The sequence below is a fragment of the Hyaena hyaena genome, unplaced genomic scaffold, assembly GCF_003009895.1.
Source record: "Hyaena hyaena isolate Hyena2069 unplaced genomic scaffold, ASM300989v1 scaffold_17, whole genome shotgun sequence".
Taxonomy (NCBI): domain Eukaryota; kingdom Metazoa; phylum Chordata; class Mammalia; order Carnivora; family Hyaenidae; genus Hyaena; species Hyaena hyaena.
This window is the reverse complement of record NW_024080648.1, coordinates 6,918,882-6,934,574: the sequence shown is the minus strand read 5'-3', so window position 1 is coordinate 6,934,574 and position 15,693 is coordinate 6,918,882. Positions and strand designations below refer to the sequence as shown.

The window sequence follows — 15,693 nt, the reverse complement described above, 5'->3', positions numbered from 1 at the left end:
TTTGACCATTTCCTTATGTAAATTTTACATCAAAAGAAATAAACTATAAATATTTAACTATAATTAATGATTTATATGCTCAAATACTTAAGGAGACATGTAATGATGTCTACAATTTACCTTAAGATGCATTTTTAAAATTGGATAGATTAAGGAATGGACAAAGAGGTAATAGATGAACATATGATAAAGAGGGATAGTAAAATGTTGAATAGACAGGTATTCATAGTAAAAAAAAAAAAATTCTTTCAACTTACTCTATCTTTGAAAAATTTTTTAATAAAATGCTGAGGGAAAAATCAGTAGGAAAGGTGATCTTCTGATGTGCTGATAATGACCTATTTTTTCTTATGTGAGTGCTGGTTACACAGGGTGCCTAGTTTGTGAAAATTCATTCATCTGTACATTCATGTGCACTCTTCTGTATGTAGGACATAGTTTAATAAAAAAAAAAAAAACATTTAAGATCAAAGAAGAAAGGAAAGAAATGCCTCCATGGGTTAAATTTTAAATTCCCAGAGTAGGAAATATCCAGTTTAGATTTTTACATTCTTATTAGTTTTATTCAAATTTACTTGTTCCTCATCTCATTTTTATTCATCTCCTTTTAATACTTGTAAATGTGCCTCCTTAGAAATAAATATATTTGAATACACTAAAACTGGTAAGATTATCACTGTTCTTCCAAATGTTGTCTTATGAATTTCCATGATGTCAGCATGCTTTGAACAGTAAGATATACAAAACAGACACACAGATACTTATTTAATGACAAACAAGTCAGCGTTAAATTAGATTAATGTATTAACCTATTTAAACTAGTTTCTACACAGAACTCTATGGTAAATAAAATCATTTCCCTCTCTTATAAAAACAATTTATAGATATGAATTTTATATAAATATTACTTTAAAATAACTTTGTAATCAAAGGAGATACAGGGTTGAATGTATAAACTACAGTGAAGTTGTGCTACTACTACTAAACAGATAGATTATTTGCCATTTTTCCTTTGTGTAAAAAATTGTGAATATGTAATTTAATTAACTGAGGTTATACTCACGGCTTAAAACTGGAATGGCCAAAGTACTTCTTGAGGAAATTAATTTGCATTCTATTAGGTACTGGTAACAAATCGTCTTAAAATAAAAACAAAATGGCATTTATGTTAAAATAAAAGTGATAGGGAATAAAATTTTTATTTCATTGGATTCTTTTAAAGAATCTGGTGAGTGGTGCCTGGGGGGCTCAGTCAGGTAGGTGTCTGACTGTGGTTCAGGTAAAGATCTCGTGGTTTGTGAGTTTAAGCCCTGCATCAGACTCTGTGCTAACATAGCCTGGAGCCTGCTTCGGATTCTGTGTGTCTCTCTCACTCTCAACCCCTTTGCTGCTCACATTCTCTCTCTCAAAAATAAATATATATATTTTTAAAAAAAGAATATAGTGATAAATAACAAACATTACTGTTTTCTGTCTTTTAACTAAATTGCCCCTCTGTATGTCAGTCATGACTCCCACTCAACACTTTATTATCTAATACTAAGGATTAGAACTGTGTGATTCTACGATAAAGTGGTTCACATTTTGCCAACACTGTAAGAAAAACAATGTTTTGGAATTTGCTATAGTTCTAAAACCTAACATGTAGGGGCGTCTGGGTGGCTTAGTCGGTTAAGTGTTCTGCTTCGGCTCAGGTCATGATCTCGCGATTCAAGGGTTTGAGCCCCGTATCAGGCTCTGTGCTGACAGAGAGCCTGGAGCCTGTTTCAGATTCTTATCTCCCTCTCTCTCTGACCCTCCCCTGCTCACGCTGTCTATCTCTCTCTCTCTCTCTCAGAAATAAATAAAACATTAAAAAAATTTTTTTAAATAAAATAAAAACCTAACATGTAGACCCAGCCACAGCAAACAATATATCAATGCAAATTTCATAATACAACCAACTTTCAAGTAATAGTAATCAGAAATTATATGGTCACAAATAAAATCCAGAGATACAATTAAATCTTCATTTTAGTTACCATTCCACCAAACCTTTGACCAAAATTTTAATGGGATAGCACAATGGAGTTACATTAAGTTTTACTCAACTGATTTTTATTTTCTACTCAGGTTGAACAGTTCATGAGTGGTCAAGAAAGAGCAAAGCAAAGAATCAAGACCATTCACTTATAATAATAAATGAAAATTTATTATTATACTTCTCAGCTTTAACAGTTCTAAATAGAGAACTAAATGCATTTGAAGATATTATGCCTTGATTTAATACAAGAAAACAAAGAGAATAGCATTTTCTTGAATATCTTCATATACTCTCCACCTACAACATTTATTTTAATTTTCCTATAACATTGATGAATCTAACTCTAGAGTATCCTACTTCATGAGAAGACCCCATGGCTTGCCATAATGAATACTGTTACTTACGCTTGAACAACAGGAGGTTGTTTGGTGGATTCCTTACGATGGTTGATATACACAGTATGAAAATTCATCTGTTTTGCTATCTGACATTGTGCCACTTGTTCTAAGTAATAAATTCCTGAAGAACAGGCACTATATCTATGCCTTTAATGCTAATGTTTAACATAAGTAATTAAGGATTCTTATTAATGATTTCCTATTATTTTGACAAAATATAAAAATCAAGATGAAAAGTTTCACATCACCCTATGTGCCAAATAACACAACACTTCTACTACTCCACTTTCATAAAAAGTAAGATTAATGCTTTATAAAGACCAAAGTACTAAGGGACTTAATGACAAGTTTTTAGGACCTTATTAATTATATGCCACAAAATCCTTGCCTCCAAAGTGTTTAAAAACTGGACAGTAGAATCAGTAGTAGGTATCAGAGGTGAGTCACTGAAAACATATTACAGAGCTTACCTTCATCATCATCTTCTTCTTCAATAGTTTCAATCTCATCTTCATCTTCAGAAGGAACATCCAGATTTCCTTCCATTTTTATGCCTTTTGAATGAATTGGATCTGCCGTGCCACTATTTAGATTTTCTAAAGACTGAAAATTTAAAAGAAACCTTAGAAGCAAAACCATTGACAGTGTCGTATCTTTTTCACCAAACACAAAAGGAGTATTATTAACAGAACCTACAATTTTGTTCAAAGCTAACAGATGTGCAACCACTATCACAAAAGAACATGTGTGCTCTGGTTTAAATATGTACTCAAGAGTGGTTTCTAAGGCACAAGGCCAAAGATGGATTACTTCCAGCATAAACAGGGTTCATTAATAGCATAGAATGAACTGCCTGTGGGGAAAGTTATCAAATTTTGAATAAAATATGAATTTAAAACTTTTCTTCTTGGGGCGCCTGGGTGGCTCGGTTGGTTAAGCACATGAGTCTTGATTTTGGCTCTGGTCATGATCTCACGGTTTGTGGGATTGAGCCCCAAGTCAGGCTCCATGCTTGGGAGTCTTGCTCCCTCTCTCTCTCTCAAAATATATAAATAAAGCTTAAAAAAAAACTTTAAACTTTTTTCCTTTATCATACTTCAATGTTTTCTTTTTTAATTTTTTTTAATGCTTTTACTTATTTCTGAGATACAGAGAGAGCCAGTGTGAGCAGGGGACAGTCAGAGAGAGAGAGAGAGACACAGAATCTGAAGGAGGCTCCAGGCTCTGAGCTAGCTGTCAGCACAGAGCCCGATGCGGGGCTCGAACCCACGAACCGTGAGATCATGACCTGAGCCAAAGCTGGTCGCTCAACCGACTGAGCCACCCAGGCGCCCCATACTTCAATGTTTTCAATTGCCAAGAGGTAAATGCAGGTTTGACTGTTATTTTAGGAGTTTCTCCATATCACGTGTCAGCATAGCATTTAAACAACAAGCAAACAATAAATGTATTTTTCGTGAATTATGTGAATGTGTTTATGTGAATTATGAAAATAACAGTAGAAGATTTAATTAAATTTTAGGAAAGGAATATTACAAATGTGAAATAAAGCTGCTCTTTACTCTGGCTTGACAATAGTGGATTTTCTCCCCTGAATGAAGATTATCTATTTAAAGAATGTTAGAATATTTCAAAATTGTTTCATCTATACAGTGTTTTGTTTTCTGTTTTTTTACTGAGAAGTGACAATAATAATTATTAAACCACAGTTCTCCATTTCTCTTTTTATTAAACCTTCCACTGAGTATATTTGACTTTAACAACTTTTTAAAAAGTATATTCATTTCAAGCCTGGAAAAGAAAAAGAGTGAGGCTGTTCCAATTTCTTTACACAAGTCTACAAACAGACTTAGAAAAGCATTTTGAAAATAAAGTTCTCTCACATGTGCATCCAGATTGCCTTCTAAGAGATTCAATATAAAGTGTGTGGAAGTCTGCAAATGTCCTCTAAATGCGCTACTTGAACAGCATGCCACAGAGAAATGGTTAATCAATAAAGGAGTTTGATTTAGTATTTACATTCTATTATTGCTATTAGCTAATATTTATTAAACACTTAAGAAATGCCAGGCACTGTACTAAGGCCTTCACAAATGACACCTTAAATAATAGTTACATCTATTAACTGAGTATCAAAAAGACTAAGAAACTTGTCCAAAGTCACACAGGAAATAAATGGAAAAGCTGGGATTTGAATCCACATCTAAATTCAGAATCCAAATTCCCAGTCACTGCCCTGTACTCTGGCTCAAAACTAAAGAAACAGGACCTTAAACTCATTTCATTAAAAACAACATCATGGGGCGCCTGTGTGGCTCAGTCGGTTAAGCATCAGACTTTGGCTCAGGTCATGATCTCACGGTTCGTGGGTTCGAGCCCCGCATCGGGCTCTGTGCTGACAGCTCAGAGCCTGGAGCCTGTCTTCAGATTCTGTGCCTCCCTCTCTCTCTGACCCTCCCCTGCTCATGCTGTCTCTATCTCTCTCTCAAAAATAAATAAAACAATAAGTAAATAAATAAAAATAAAAACAAATAAAATCACACAAACCTAAAGATGAGAAATAAAATGTACATATAAGGATGAACTTCTGTGTTTTTCTTCATTTTCAATTAATTTGGATAATATTTGCTTTTCTTTCTTATTGTCCATCCCTAGTTCATAACTGACAAAGAAACTGTGGAGGTTGGGTTGAAGTGATGGAAAATACAGACTTATAAAATAGTACTTTCAACTTTGATACTAAAATAGGGGTAAATGAAACAATTTAAAACATTAGAAAATGATATGTAATAAATACACCCATAGTAAATAAGAACAAAGAAAGTAAAGAGCAATATTGAATGTATAACAACAGAACTTCCAAATAAAAGGGGATACACATGGATGGAAAGAAAAAGAAACCAATTTCAATAGCAGAGGGTAAAATCACTACCCACATTCCAGTAAAAGATTTAAAAGAAGTGACCTGAGAGAAATATGTTTTCTAATATATAAAAATTAGTGTACTACTACTAAAACATTATAAAGATGTAAAGAATATGAAATGGAAAAATCTAATGGTTATGTAAAGGATAGTAATCACATTGTGGGGGGACATTTAGAACAAGGAAATATTTTACTTTTAAATTCCCTTTTTAAGGAACTGGAAGTAAATTTACGTAATTTCAAACATACCTTAATCATCTCTAGTTCTAAATCTTCATCACTTTCAATTACATAAGATAGATCCTCTTCATTATTATCCTTGGAAGATAAATCCTTAAAAAATAGTATTTCAAACATTAATTTTCCAATGTAATTGACTCAATACCCTGTTTTCTACAAAATAAAGTTACTATACATGAGATAGCTTTAGATAACTTCCTCTTCTTCTCTAATAGATAAATTTATAATACACATTTATATGACACACAGGTAGAAAGGGAGAGAGCACTGTGGTAAGGAAGAAGATAAAGAAGGAGGAATAAATAGGTGCAAAAAAACAAAGAACCAAAGAAAAGGAGAAAGAAAGAAATATAATTAGAAAGATAGACAAGGCAGACAAACAGATCTGAAATAGCCACACACCCCCAGCTAAAAGTGAGTACAAAGTGACAAGTTCTACAATGGTTAAAGAATGTCAAACTGTGTTTCCCTACTTGAGTACACAAACCTCTTTACAATGTTGAAAATTTTTATTCTATTCTATTCCAGGAACAACAATTGTTCTTTTATATTCACTGATTCTAAGAGATCTCAAAAAGCTACTATGACTGTAATGATACGTTTAATCACTTTTACAAACAGTATCTACATAATTTGAAAAACAGTGTCAGATAAGTTATTTATTCAAATATTGCCAATGTTTGGATATGACGAAGCTTTACAATGATTTGGCAATCCGAAGGAAGCAAGTGTCCAACAGTATGAAAACCTGCACAAAAGAAATGCAGAAGGACCAAAACAGACTAATTTCAAACTGGATGTAGGAAAAGGAAGCATAGCCATAATTAACCTGCAAAAACTAAGTCTTAAAAAAGGCTTTTAAAATAAGTTTTATAGAAAGATAAAAAATTCTTTTACTATTTTACCCTTTTAAATAGGGTCTTTAATGAATAATGAAAAAATTACTAATTATTATACAATAAGAATGGTAATAACTGGGGTAAAAGATGGCAGTGAGATCCATTAAATTTTGATAATTCTATATCATTTTATGAAACCTATCATCTTAAATGCATACCTAATAAGAAATTTCCAAAAAGTTAAAGGTTGATGTATACATTAGCAAAAGATATTTCCTAAAAGGGGAATCGTTTTACAAGTGGTTGGTGCGAGAATAGCTTGAAAATCTTTTTTGATTTTTTTATTTTTCTGAGAGAGAAAGAGAGAGAGAGAGAGAGAGAGAGAGAGGAACAGCAAGCGTGTGCGAGCACATTGAAAGGGGAGGGGAGGAGCAGAGGGAGAGGGAGAGAGAGAATCTTAAGCAGGCTCCCTTCCCAGTGTAGAGCCTCATGCCGGGCTTGATCTCACAACCATGAGATCATAACCTGTGCTGAAATCAAGAGTTGGACACTTAACCAACTTAGCCACCCAGGCATCCCTTGAAAATCATTTTAAAATAAAATGCATTAATATACTGGTAGAAGTGATTACTAATATAGTTACCAAACAGAGAATTTCTCAAATACTAAGACTTTGATTGCCATTAGAAAACTAAAAAGGGAAATAACCCTAGTAAATTACTTTCAAATTTAATTTTAAAAACTTAAAACTTCATTACTGCAAAGTAAAATGTATAAAATTCTACCGAATATGGACATCATAGGTAATTTCCTAAACTAATGAAAAACAAATGAGGCAAAAGTATAGGCTGTATGATTTCTCTTTTTATGGTTTGTCTTTACAATAAAAGAAACAAAGAGTTCTCTAATACAACTTCATTATTTCAAAAAATATCCTTAACTTAGCCAGGAGAAAAACATTACCTCACAAATTAAACTATTCAAATCAGAAGAACATAATAAGAAATCTATCTAAACATGAAATTGACAGAGAATATAGAATGTTTACAACAATCTATTAAGAAAAAAACGGGTCATAGACTCTCCGGATGCCAGGAAAGGGTAGTGTCAAGCAAAAATATCAGTTTATTAGAAACTCTCTTATAACAGCAAGTAAAAAAATCTGTATGAGGAAATAAAACTACTTCCAAAATCAAGTTTGGAGGAGTAAACACTGGTAGGTCTATAGGAAATTCACAAAGAAATAGAGGTATCTAGTATATAAATGCTTAAATAGCAAAGTACAGCAAACATGTATTGACACTTTAAAATCTTTTCTAAGACCATAAGTTGCTGCTTATTATCCCCAGTCAAAAGCAGCAAACTAGAGCTCACTTGTCAAATTCAGCCCACTTTTTGTTTTTGTTAGTAAAGTTTTACTTGAAATGCAAACAAGCTCATTTGTCTACATCTGTCTATAGTTGCTTTCACATTAAATTGGCAGAGTTTAATAGTTACAGCAGGAACCTGTGGTCTGCAAAGCCTAAACTGTTTACTATCTGCCCTTTTACAGAAAAAAATCAGCAAACCCCTAGTAGTGAATGAAAACTGTTTTCTCTTTTTTTAGTACCTCAGGAGATCTGCAAGTAACATCATTAAGAACTTCTTCCTGAGCCTGCTGCTCCAAAATCTGTAGTTCATATTCTGTAATATCTAATGATTTCCAACAAATTCCTTCTGTATTCTCTCTCAACTTATTGCCTTCTTCTAAGCCATCTTCAAGCCCATCTTCTCTTCGTTTAACTTCATTTCCAAGTATATTTTCTTCATCATGTTTAATTAAATAATCAAGGGTTGTGTCCCATGTCTCATCTTTAACTTCAGTAAAAATTCTATGTTCTCTAATTTGTTCCTGTTGTACTTCATCAGCAGTTGGATCTTCCAATTGCGATAAGTGAAAATTAGCACTGGGCCTCAATTCAGTCTCAGTTGAACCAAATATCATCTTCCTCAATGAACACAGATTTTCTGAAATATCACTTAATAGTGTAGAAATCCTAAAAAATTAAGAAAAGGTAATTCAACTTCAACTGCAATAACTATGAACACAAGTCGTAATGCTTTTTAATAAGTACAAGCTTTCTAACCTGACCTCACTTAAAAGACAAATTGGATTAAAGTTATTCTTCCTTCCCTCATAACCACTATCTGCTTAAAGCTGTGGGTTACTCTCTAACACTGTAAGGCACTTCCGTATTTAACTTGTACCCGTACTAACTATACATGCTAATATGCTTGTCGACTTGTAGGCTTACTAAGTGTCAAAAGTGTTTAGTCCCAAACTAATTATTTATGCCAGTTATACTTTTTGTGGCAGTTAATTTAATTAAATGTAGGTCAAATCAATGACACATGACCACCAAAAAAAATTTTTTAAGTTGAACATGCTGAAAGACTCAGCATTTCCTTTTTTTTAAAAAAAAAAAAAAGTTCTGTCTGATTAACTATAGCCAAACAACCAAAACAGTTTGGAGGAAAAATGTAAAAACTAGGACTGCATTCAGATTGTTTCAAGTGTCTTAAGTTTTCACTCCTATTTTAAAGAAACTAAAACTAGAAATTGAAGAAGATATATCATGGGTGTGTCTTAAACAAGAAACCCCAAAGAGCAGTCCTTTATTTAATGAAAAGGCCATAATGAATATAAAAAGACTAGGAAACAAATATATACTAATATGTTAAATTAAAAGTTTTTATGATCCCATATTTTAACTTTTTCAATTTGCTGATCAACTAGTAGCCCCAACTGCAACACATAAGAGTGTTTATGTTATAATTCAAAAATGATGCTGTTCTGCATGTTCAATAATCACAAAACCAGACACATACTCTTTGGAATAGGAAAAAAACCTTCCCATCATTTGGCAAATATAACAAGTAAGAAAATATGGAAAGGTTGTATATGAATAAATATGATATGAATTTCTCTTTTTTTAAAGTTTATATACTTATTTTGAGAGAGACCATGAGTGGGGGGTGGGGGGCAGAGAGAAGGAGAGAGAATCCCAAGTACCTTCTCCTCCCACACCACCAACATAGAGACCAATAAGGGCTTGAACTCACTAACCATGAGATCACTACCTGAGCCAAAACTGAGAGTCGACACTTAACCAACTGCACCACCCAGGCGCCCCATGATATGAATTTCTTAACTCCTTAATTATAGTTGCTAATAAAGCTTTTTAACTAAGTGACCTTAAACATCTATTTATAACCAAACCTGGTTAACTGCAAAGGAAAACCACTACTAAAGTGTAAATTTTTTTTAATGTTTATTTTTGAGAGAGAGAGAGAATGAGTGTGAGCAGGGGAGGGGCAGAGACAGAGGGAGGCACAAATCTGAAGGAGGCTCCAGACTCTTAGCTATCAGCACAGAGCCCGACATGGGGCTTCAACTCACAAACCATGAGATCATGACCTGAGCCAAATTCGACATTTAACCAGCTAAGCTACCAGGCTCTCCTCAAGTGTAAAATGAGACACACTATCTTGTCTGATGGTTATAGGGTTTATTAAAACAATTTTTTTTTAATGTTTTATTTATTTCTAGGAGAGAGAGAGAGACCGCATGCGCAGGGGAGGGTCAGAGAGAGAGGGAGTAACAGACTGAAACAGGCTCCAGGCTCTGAGCTGGCAGTCAGCACAGAGCCCGACGCGGGGCCCGAACCCACGAACTGCGAGATCATGACCTGTGCGAAAGTCGGACGCTTAACCAACTAAGCCACCCGGGCGCCCCGAAAACAATTTTTAGTTACTTCAGAAAAGTAGAAGTTAGAGGGAGAAAAGAGAATATGATAAGCAAAGAGACATTTTTACTATTTAATTAACACTTTTGTTTAGCTCTTCTAATGTCAGAAGAACAGTTAGCATTATACTCAGGTATTCAAATAAGAGAACTACACGTAAATAGTTTAAGAGAAACACATATGTGACATCATTTAATTTTTAAATGCATGGTAGTGTTAGAACGTATAAACACAGCAACAGTGACATACAGATTGACAAGACTCTAAGAGCTTATTTATTCTGTGCTGACATAGAGAATGACATGTCTCATGTGAGGTAACTATTTACTCTAACAAATATCAAACGCTGTCTTCTTCAGCAAGGCATAATATACTTTTCCTTCTTTCTTAGGGCTGTTATTATGCATATTAGTACCCTATAGAAAGCCTCAGCACTCAATAGAATGGCAAGGACATGACAGCAATACAAGAGATGTATAATGAATTTAAATTAACTAAGCAGTGATGTACAATCCAATACCTTCCAGTTCCACTGAAGCATAAGTTGTCCTCTTCTGCAACAAAACTCAAAGGACTATTTTTAAAGATCTCACTTCTAATTTTTATAGTTTTGTCCACTCTTTCACAAATTGCCAGCTTTAACTTCCAGCTGTGGTCATGTGCATACCCTTCCTTATTCATACCTGTCTGTCACTTTAACTGGATATCCAAGCTTATCAAACTGTATCTATAAACAAAAAAGCAAATAGGCTCTGAATAGGCCTCATGCACTCCACTGAAAATACACTTAAGTGAGTTTGAATTCGTGGTTAGAGAATGTATTTTGGCATTCAGAGGCCTTTTTTGTTCTCCCTTGGTTCTGAGGTGTAATTTGGGAAGTTAGGTATTATGCAGACTTCTTACAAAGAACCTGAAATAAGAAAAGTAACTAGTCCTTGTCTGACACTGAAACTCGACAAGATTTTTCTTTACTACAAATGAATTCAGTATTTCCCATTCTCAAGTGTTAAGAACACTTATGTAGTTTTGTTACTACAAACCAAAGCACTAACAAGACACAATTTTTCATTTAATAGATAGTCTAACTGCTAGAACAAATATCTGAAATACATGTAAATATCATGTAAACACTGATTATTTTTCTTTCATGGAGGGAAAAATGTAAAATTGAATATGAAATGGCTCTACTGATACCTATTTCCATTTGACAGTTATGTCTTTCAGAAATTCTCAGTTACATAAAAACCACTAAAACAAACTATGGGGAAAAAGGACTTTGAAAAAGATCTGAATCTTTGTATCATACTTTGAAATATCAGAATCAACATATATCACAAATCTCATCCCCCAAAAATACATTAACATTGCATTTTGTCAAAATCAGAATTCTATTTCAACTAACTGCTTGATGTTTCTACAAAGCATTTTTGCCTCAATATTATATTACTACATTGTAATCATTCAATGTTCAGAAGCGTTCCTGGTTTTAGAGGAAGTCATTCAGCAATTAAGGCTCCCACAAGGCCTGGCCCCTGAAAGGGTCAGCTACAAGGCACCAGTAATCCAACGGTCTATTAATCCAAATATCTCTTATTACCTAGGGCCTTCAGCTATAAAATGGCATCTAAAATCTGAATGCCTCTTGTTCTAACAGTGTCCTGATTAGGTAGAATTCCTATTTAAAAATCAGAAAAATGAAGCTTTTAAATATAAAAATTGTTTTTATTTACACATTTTAGGTGACTAAACTGTAAATATAATTAAATGAGAGATGACCATAAAAAAAAGAAAAAGACAACACTGAATCTAAAATATTTTCCTTTCTGTGAACTTCTGAATTTTACTTTACTTTGTTTTGTAAAACATCCTACAAAGCAGACAGAAAAGACTTACGCTTTTTGATCTGTAATTTAACAACTGGAAAGATATTTCTCACATTTACAGATCAGTCTGCATGCATGTATTCAAGCAAATTTCCATGAATCTACCTTAATGAATAGTAATTCTTTATAAATAGGAAGGTGCAGTAAGAACAAATACAATTGGTAAAAACAGATAATATTTAACCTCTGTGGATCTTCCAATTTTTTCACAGTGTCAGGAAGACGCTTAGCCAGATCCCTCATATCCTCAGCTATTGAAGTCAATTGTTTCTTCAGATCACTAGGTAGCATTTTTTCCTCTGGAAAAAAAAAAGAATCAATGTTAATTTTCAAACCATGAAGCAAAGATATTTATTTAAACCGTAGAAGGGCTCACATTTTCCTTTTCTTCCTGTGAGTTCCGACAAAGGGACTTCCTTATCTTATCTCCACATCACCTCAGTCACTTTACGTCCCTTTCAAACTTTTACTACTTAAATTTTAGAATGAATTCCAAATGATCTATATTCATACATATTACAACCAGTGGTTATCAACCTAATCAGAAGAAGGTAGAAATGAGAATCTGAGCCCATCTACACTATTTCAAGATCAGAAATCAGCATAACACCGTGTGGGCTGCTACTTATGAAAAATAGTTTGGTACACATAGCCTTAGCCAACTGCCATTCCTCACTTCCCTGGTTATTAGTCAGGACCAAAATAAAATACAAGCCTTTCTAATCAGCACTCATCTTCCAAACTCTCAGCTTCATTCTATCTGGTACATCACTCCCAATCAACACCACACCTGCCTTCCTTTCCCAAGCCGTTCCCCTGCTTAGAATTTCTCACACTTCCTCACCATCTTCTCTTGTCCTTCGAAAGTCAAGCTCCTCTGAGGCATGTGACATAGGATTACACCATCTGCTATTATTCTTGCTTACTGCACCTTGTGACCTCAAAATCACAACCTTTCATTCACTGACAGTTTTAGTGCCTGGCTCATGGTCTTTCCCTTCACTACGACTCCTGTGGTAATTCCTAGTGTTTTAACACTCACTAAAAGTGCTGTCTTCTCGATGCTTTGATCCTTCCACTTCCAACAATCTTTTCCTCAACTGACCTCAGCCACCCATTCCTATAGTCATTTGACTTTAAAATTGCCAATAAAGTTTAACTGCCAATTGTGAGCATTCCACCCTCCACACACCAGCACGCTGGCTTTCTTTCTTTCTTTTTTTTTTTTAATGTTTTATTTATTTCTAGGAGAGACAGAGACAGCGTGAGCAGGGGAGGGTCAGAGAGAGAGGGAGTCACAGACTCTGAAACAGGCTCCAGGCTCTGAGCTGGCAGTCAGCACAGAGCCCGACATGGGGCTCAAACCCACGAACCGCGAGATCATGACCTAAGCAAAAGTCGGACGCTTAACCAACTAAGCCACCCAGGCGCCCCCACGCTGGCTTTCTTTCCAGAATGCCTTCCCCAATACAACTGTTCTTTCACACTTTCAGAACCAAATTTTCCTTACACACTATCCTTCCCCCCCTCCACTCCCCACCATGTCCTTTTTCCTTTCTGACCCCTTTTACAGTAATCATTATTCCCCTGTCTGGGCCCTCACCTCTTTTATTCCTTCCTCCCTCCATGGTACTTATCTAGGAAAGTCCATACGCTGCTTAAGCCCAGTTGTTGTGTTGTTGTTTTTTTTAACCTCCTCGATGCCTATACTCAAAGAGTTGAATATAAAGGAAAATAAAACTCAGCCATGATGACTCAGCTTGCTTTAAATTCGTAACACAGATCTCCACTGAACCCTCAAGTAATGACTGTTAATTATTCTACATTTCCCACTCTCCTATTATCAAGATGACCACTTCACACCTCTTTCTTTCTCTCCAAGCCTCCAACATCTGCTTGCCCCTCCTTTTGCTAGGGGAACAACTTCACCTCTTATTACGCTAAGAAAACAAAAAAAGAAAACTATCTCATCTGCCTACTCCCCATCTGCTAGTGAGTCTGGTATTCATAGAACTTCTCTCATTTACAGCAAAATTCTATGAAAGAGTTATCCACACACTGTCTCAAATTTTCTACTGCCATTTTCTCTTAAGCTGTCTGCAACCAAGCCTTCACCCCAACCTGTATAGCAAAGCTGCTTTGGGAAAGGTTACTCACAGTCTCCACACTGTCAAGTCTAATTGTTGGGTCTAGTTCCTCATCTCCCTCAAATACTCAGAGGTATTTAAAACAGCTGATAACTTCTTCTTCCTTATAAACATATTCTTCACTTGGCTTCCAGACACTACACCTCTTTCCCTCTGTATTTCATTACCACCCCTTCTCGGGTCCCCTTTGCTGCACTCTCCTTCTCTTCCTGATCTCTAAATGTGTGTGTGCCCTTGACATCAATACTTGGGCTTCCTCTCTAATCACTCTATTTCATCTCATCTCGTTTCACTACTTTAACTACCATCTGTACCCTGATGATTCCCAAAGTCACATCTCTAACCTCACCCTTTCCCCTGAACTCGAAGCACACTTCCAACTACAATATCTTCTTGGATATCAATAAGCATCTAAAATGTAGCATATCCAAAACTGTACTCTGGAATTTTCTCACCGAAGCTTACTCTTCCCATGACCTTCCCACCGTAACTGATCCTTCCATTCACTCAGCTGATCCAACCAGAATATCTTAATTGTCCTCTCAGTCTCTACATCTCACCCCTCACAGAGAATTCATTAGCAAATCCTTCACAATATATGCCTTCAAAACATATACACAACTCACCACTTCCCACCATCTCTATTGCTACCAGCCTAATCCAAACAATTGTCATCTCTTGCTGGGACTATTATAGTAGCCTAATAGACTTCCCTGCCTAACCACTTGCCCTTTTACAGCAGCAAAAAAAAAAAAAAATCCTTCTAAATTAAAATTTAAGCATATCATTCTTTTGCTCCAAACCCTCTCAGGGTTTCCCAACACTCTACTTTGTACTTATCTTAGTTAATAAAATATGCATTCACCACCTATAAGGCCCTAAATAATCTGGCCCAAGCTACTTTTCTAGCTTCATTTCCTACCACTCTCATCTTTACTCATTTCACGTCAATTATCCTTGTTGGTCCTTTTTTTTTTTTTTTTGAGACAGAGAGAGAGAGGGTGCAAGTAAATGAGGGGCAAAGAGAGAAAGAAAGAGAGATAGAGAATTTCATAAGGGGAAGAGACACATAGAGAGACAAGCAGGCCTCACGCAGGGCTAGTGTTTTACCTGAAGCGGGGCCCAAGCTCACAGGATGTGGGACTTGAACTCACGAACTGTGAGATCAGGACCTGAGCCAAACTCAGATGCTTAACGACAACATATCCTTGTTGTTCCTTAAATAAGGCAAACAATCACCCTCGGCCACTTAGCTCTTTCTCCGAAGACTGCTACATTCTTCCCTCACATATTCACATGGCTCATTCCCTCATTTCTGTGAAATGAAGTGAGGTGCTTGGTCTCGTGTGTTCAGTACATTTTCCCCACCAACTGAAACTGTACCTAACCCATGATAAACACCCATCAAATATGTAATGAGTGAATGAATATCTCCTTTCCAAACAAATCTTCT

General features: G+C 35.3%; 1 protein-coding gene across 4 annotated transcripts in view; it reads right to left on the bottom strand.

The window, feature by feature from the left end:
* Positions 1-15,693, bottom strand: part of WRN (WRN RecQ like helicase) — a 141,170-nt gene that overhangs the window by 80,857 nt on the left and 44,620 nt on the right. For all 4 annotated transcript variants that reach the window (XM_039220865.1, XM_039220879.1, XM_039220886.1 and 1 more), the window contains 5 exons: positions 12,278-12,392; positions 8,035-8,461; positions 5,596-5,679; positions 2,892-3,024; positions 1,064-1,139 (listed from right to left, as the gene is read on the bottom strand). In XM_039220865.1, coding sequence (XP_039076796.1) covers positions 1,064-1,139; positions 2,892-3,024; positions 5,596-5,679; positions 8,035-8,461; positions 12,278-12,392 — 835 coding nt within the window. The remainder of the gene's footprint in view (positions 1-1,063; positions 1,140-2,891; positions 3,025-5,595; positions 5,680-8,034; positions 8,462-12,277; positions 12,393-15,693) is intronic.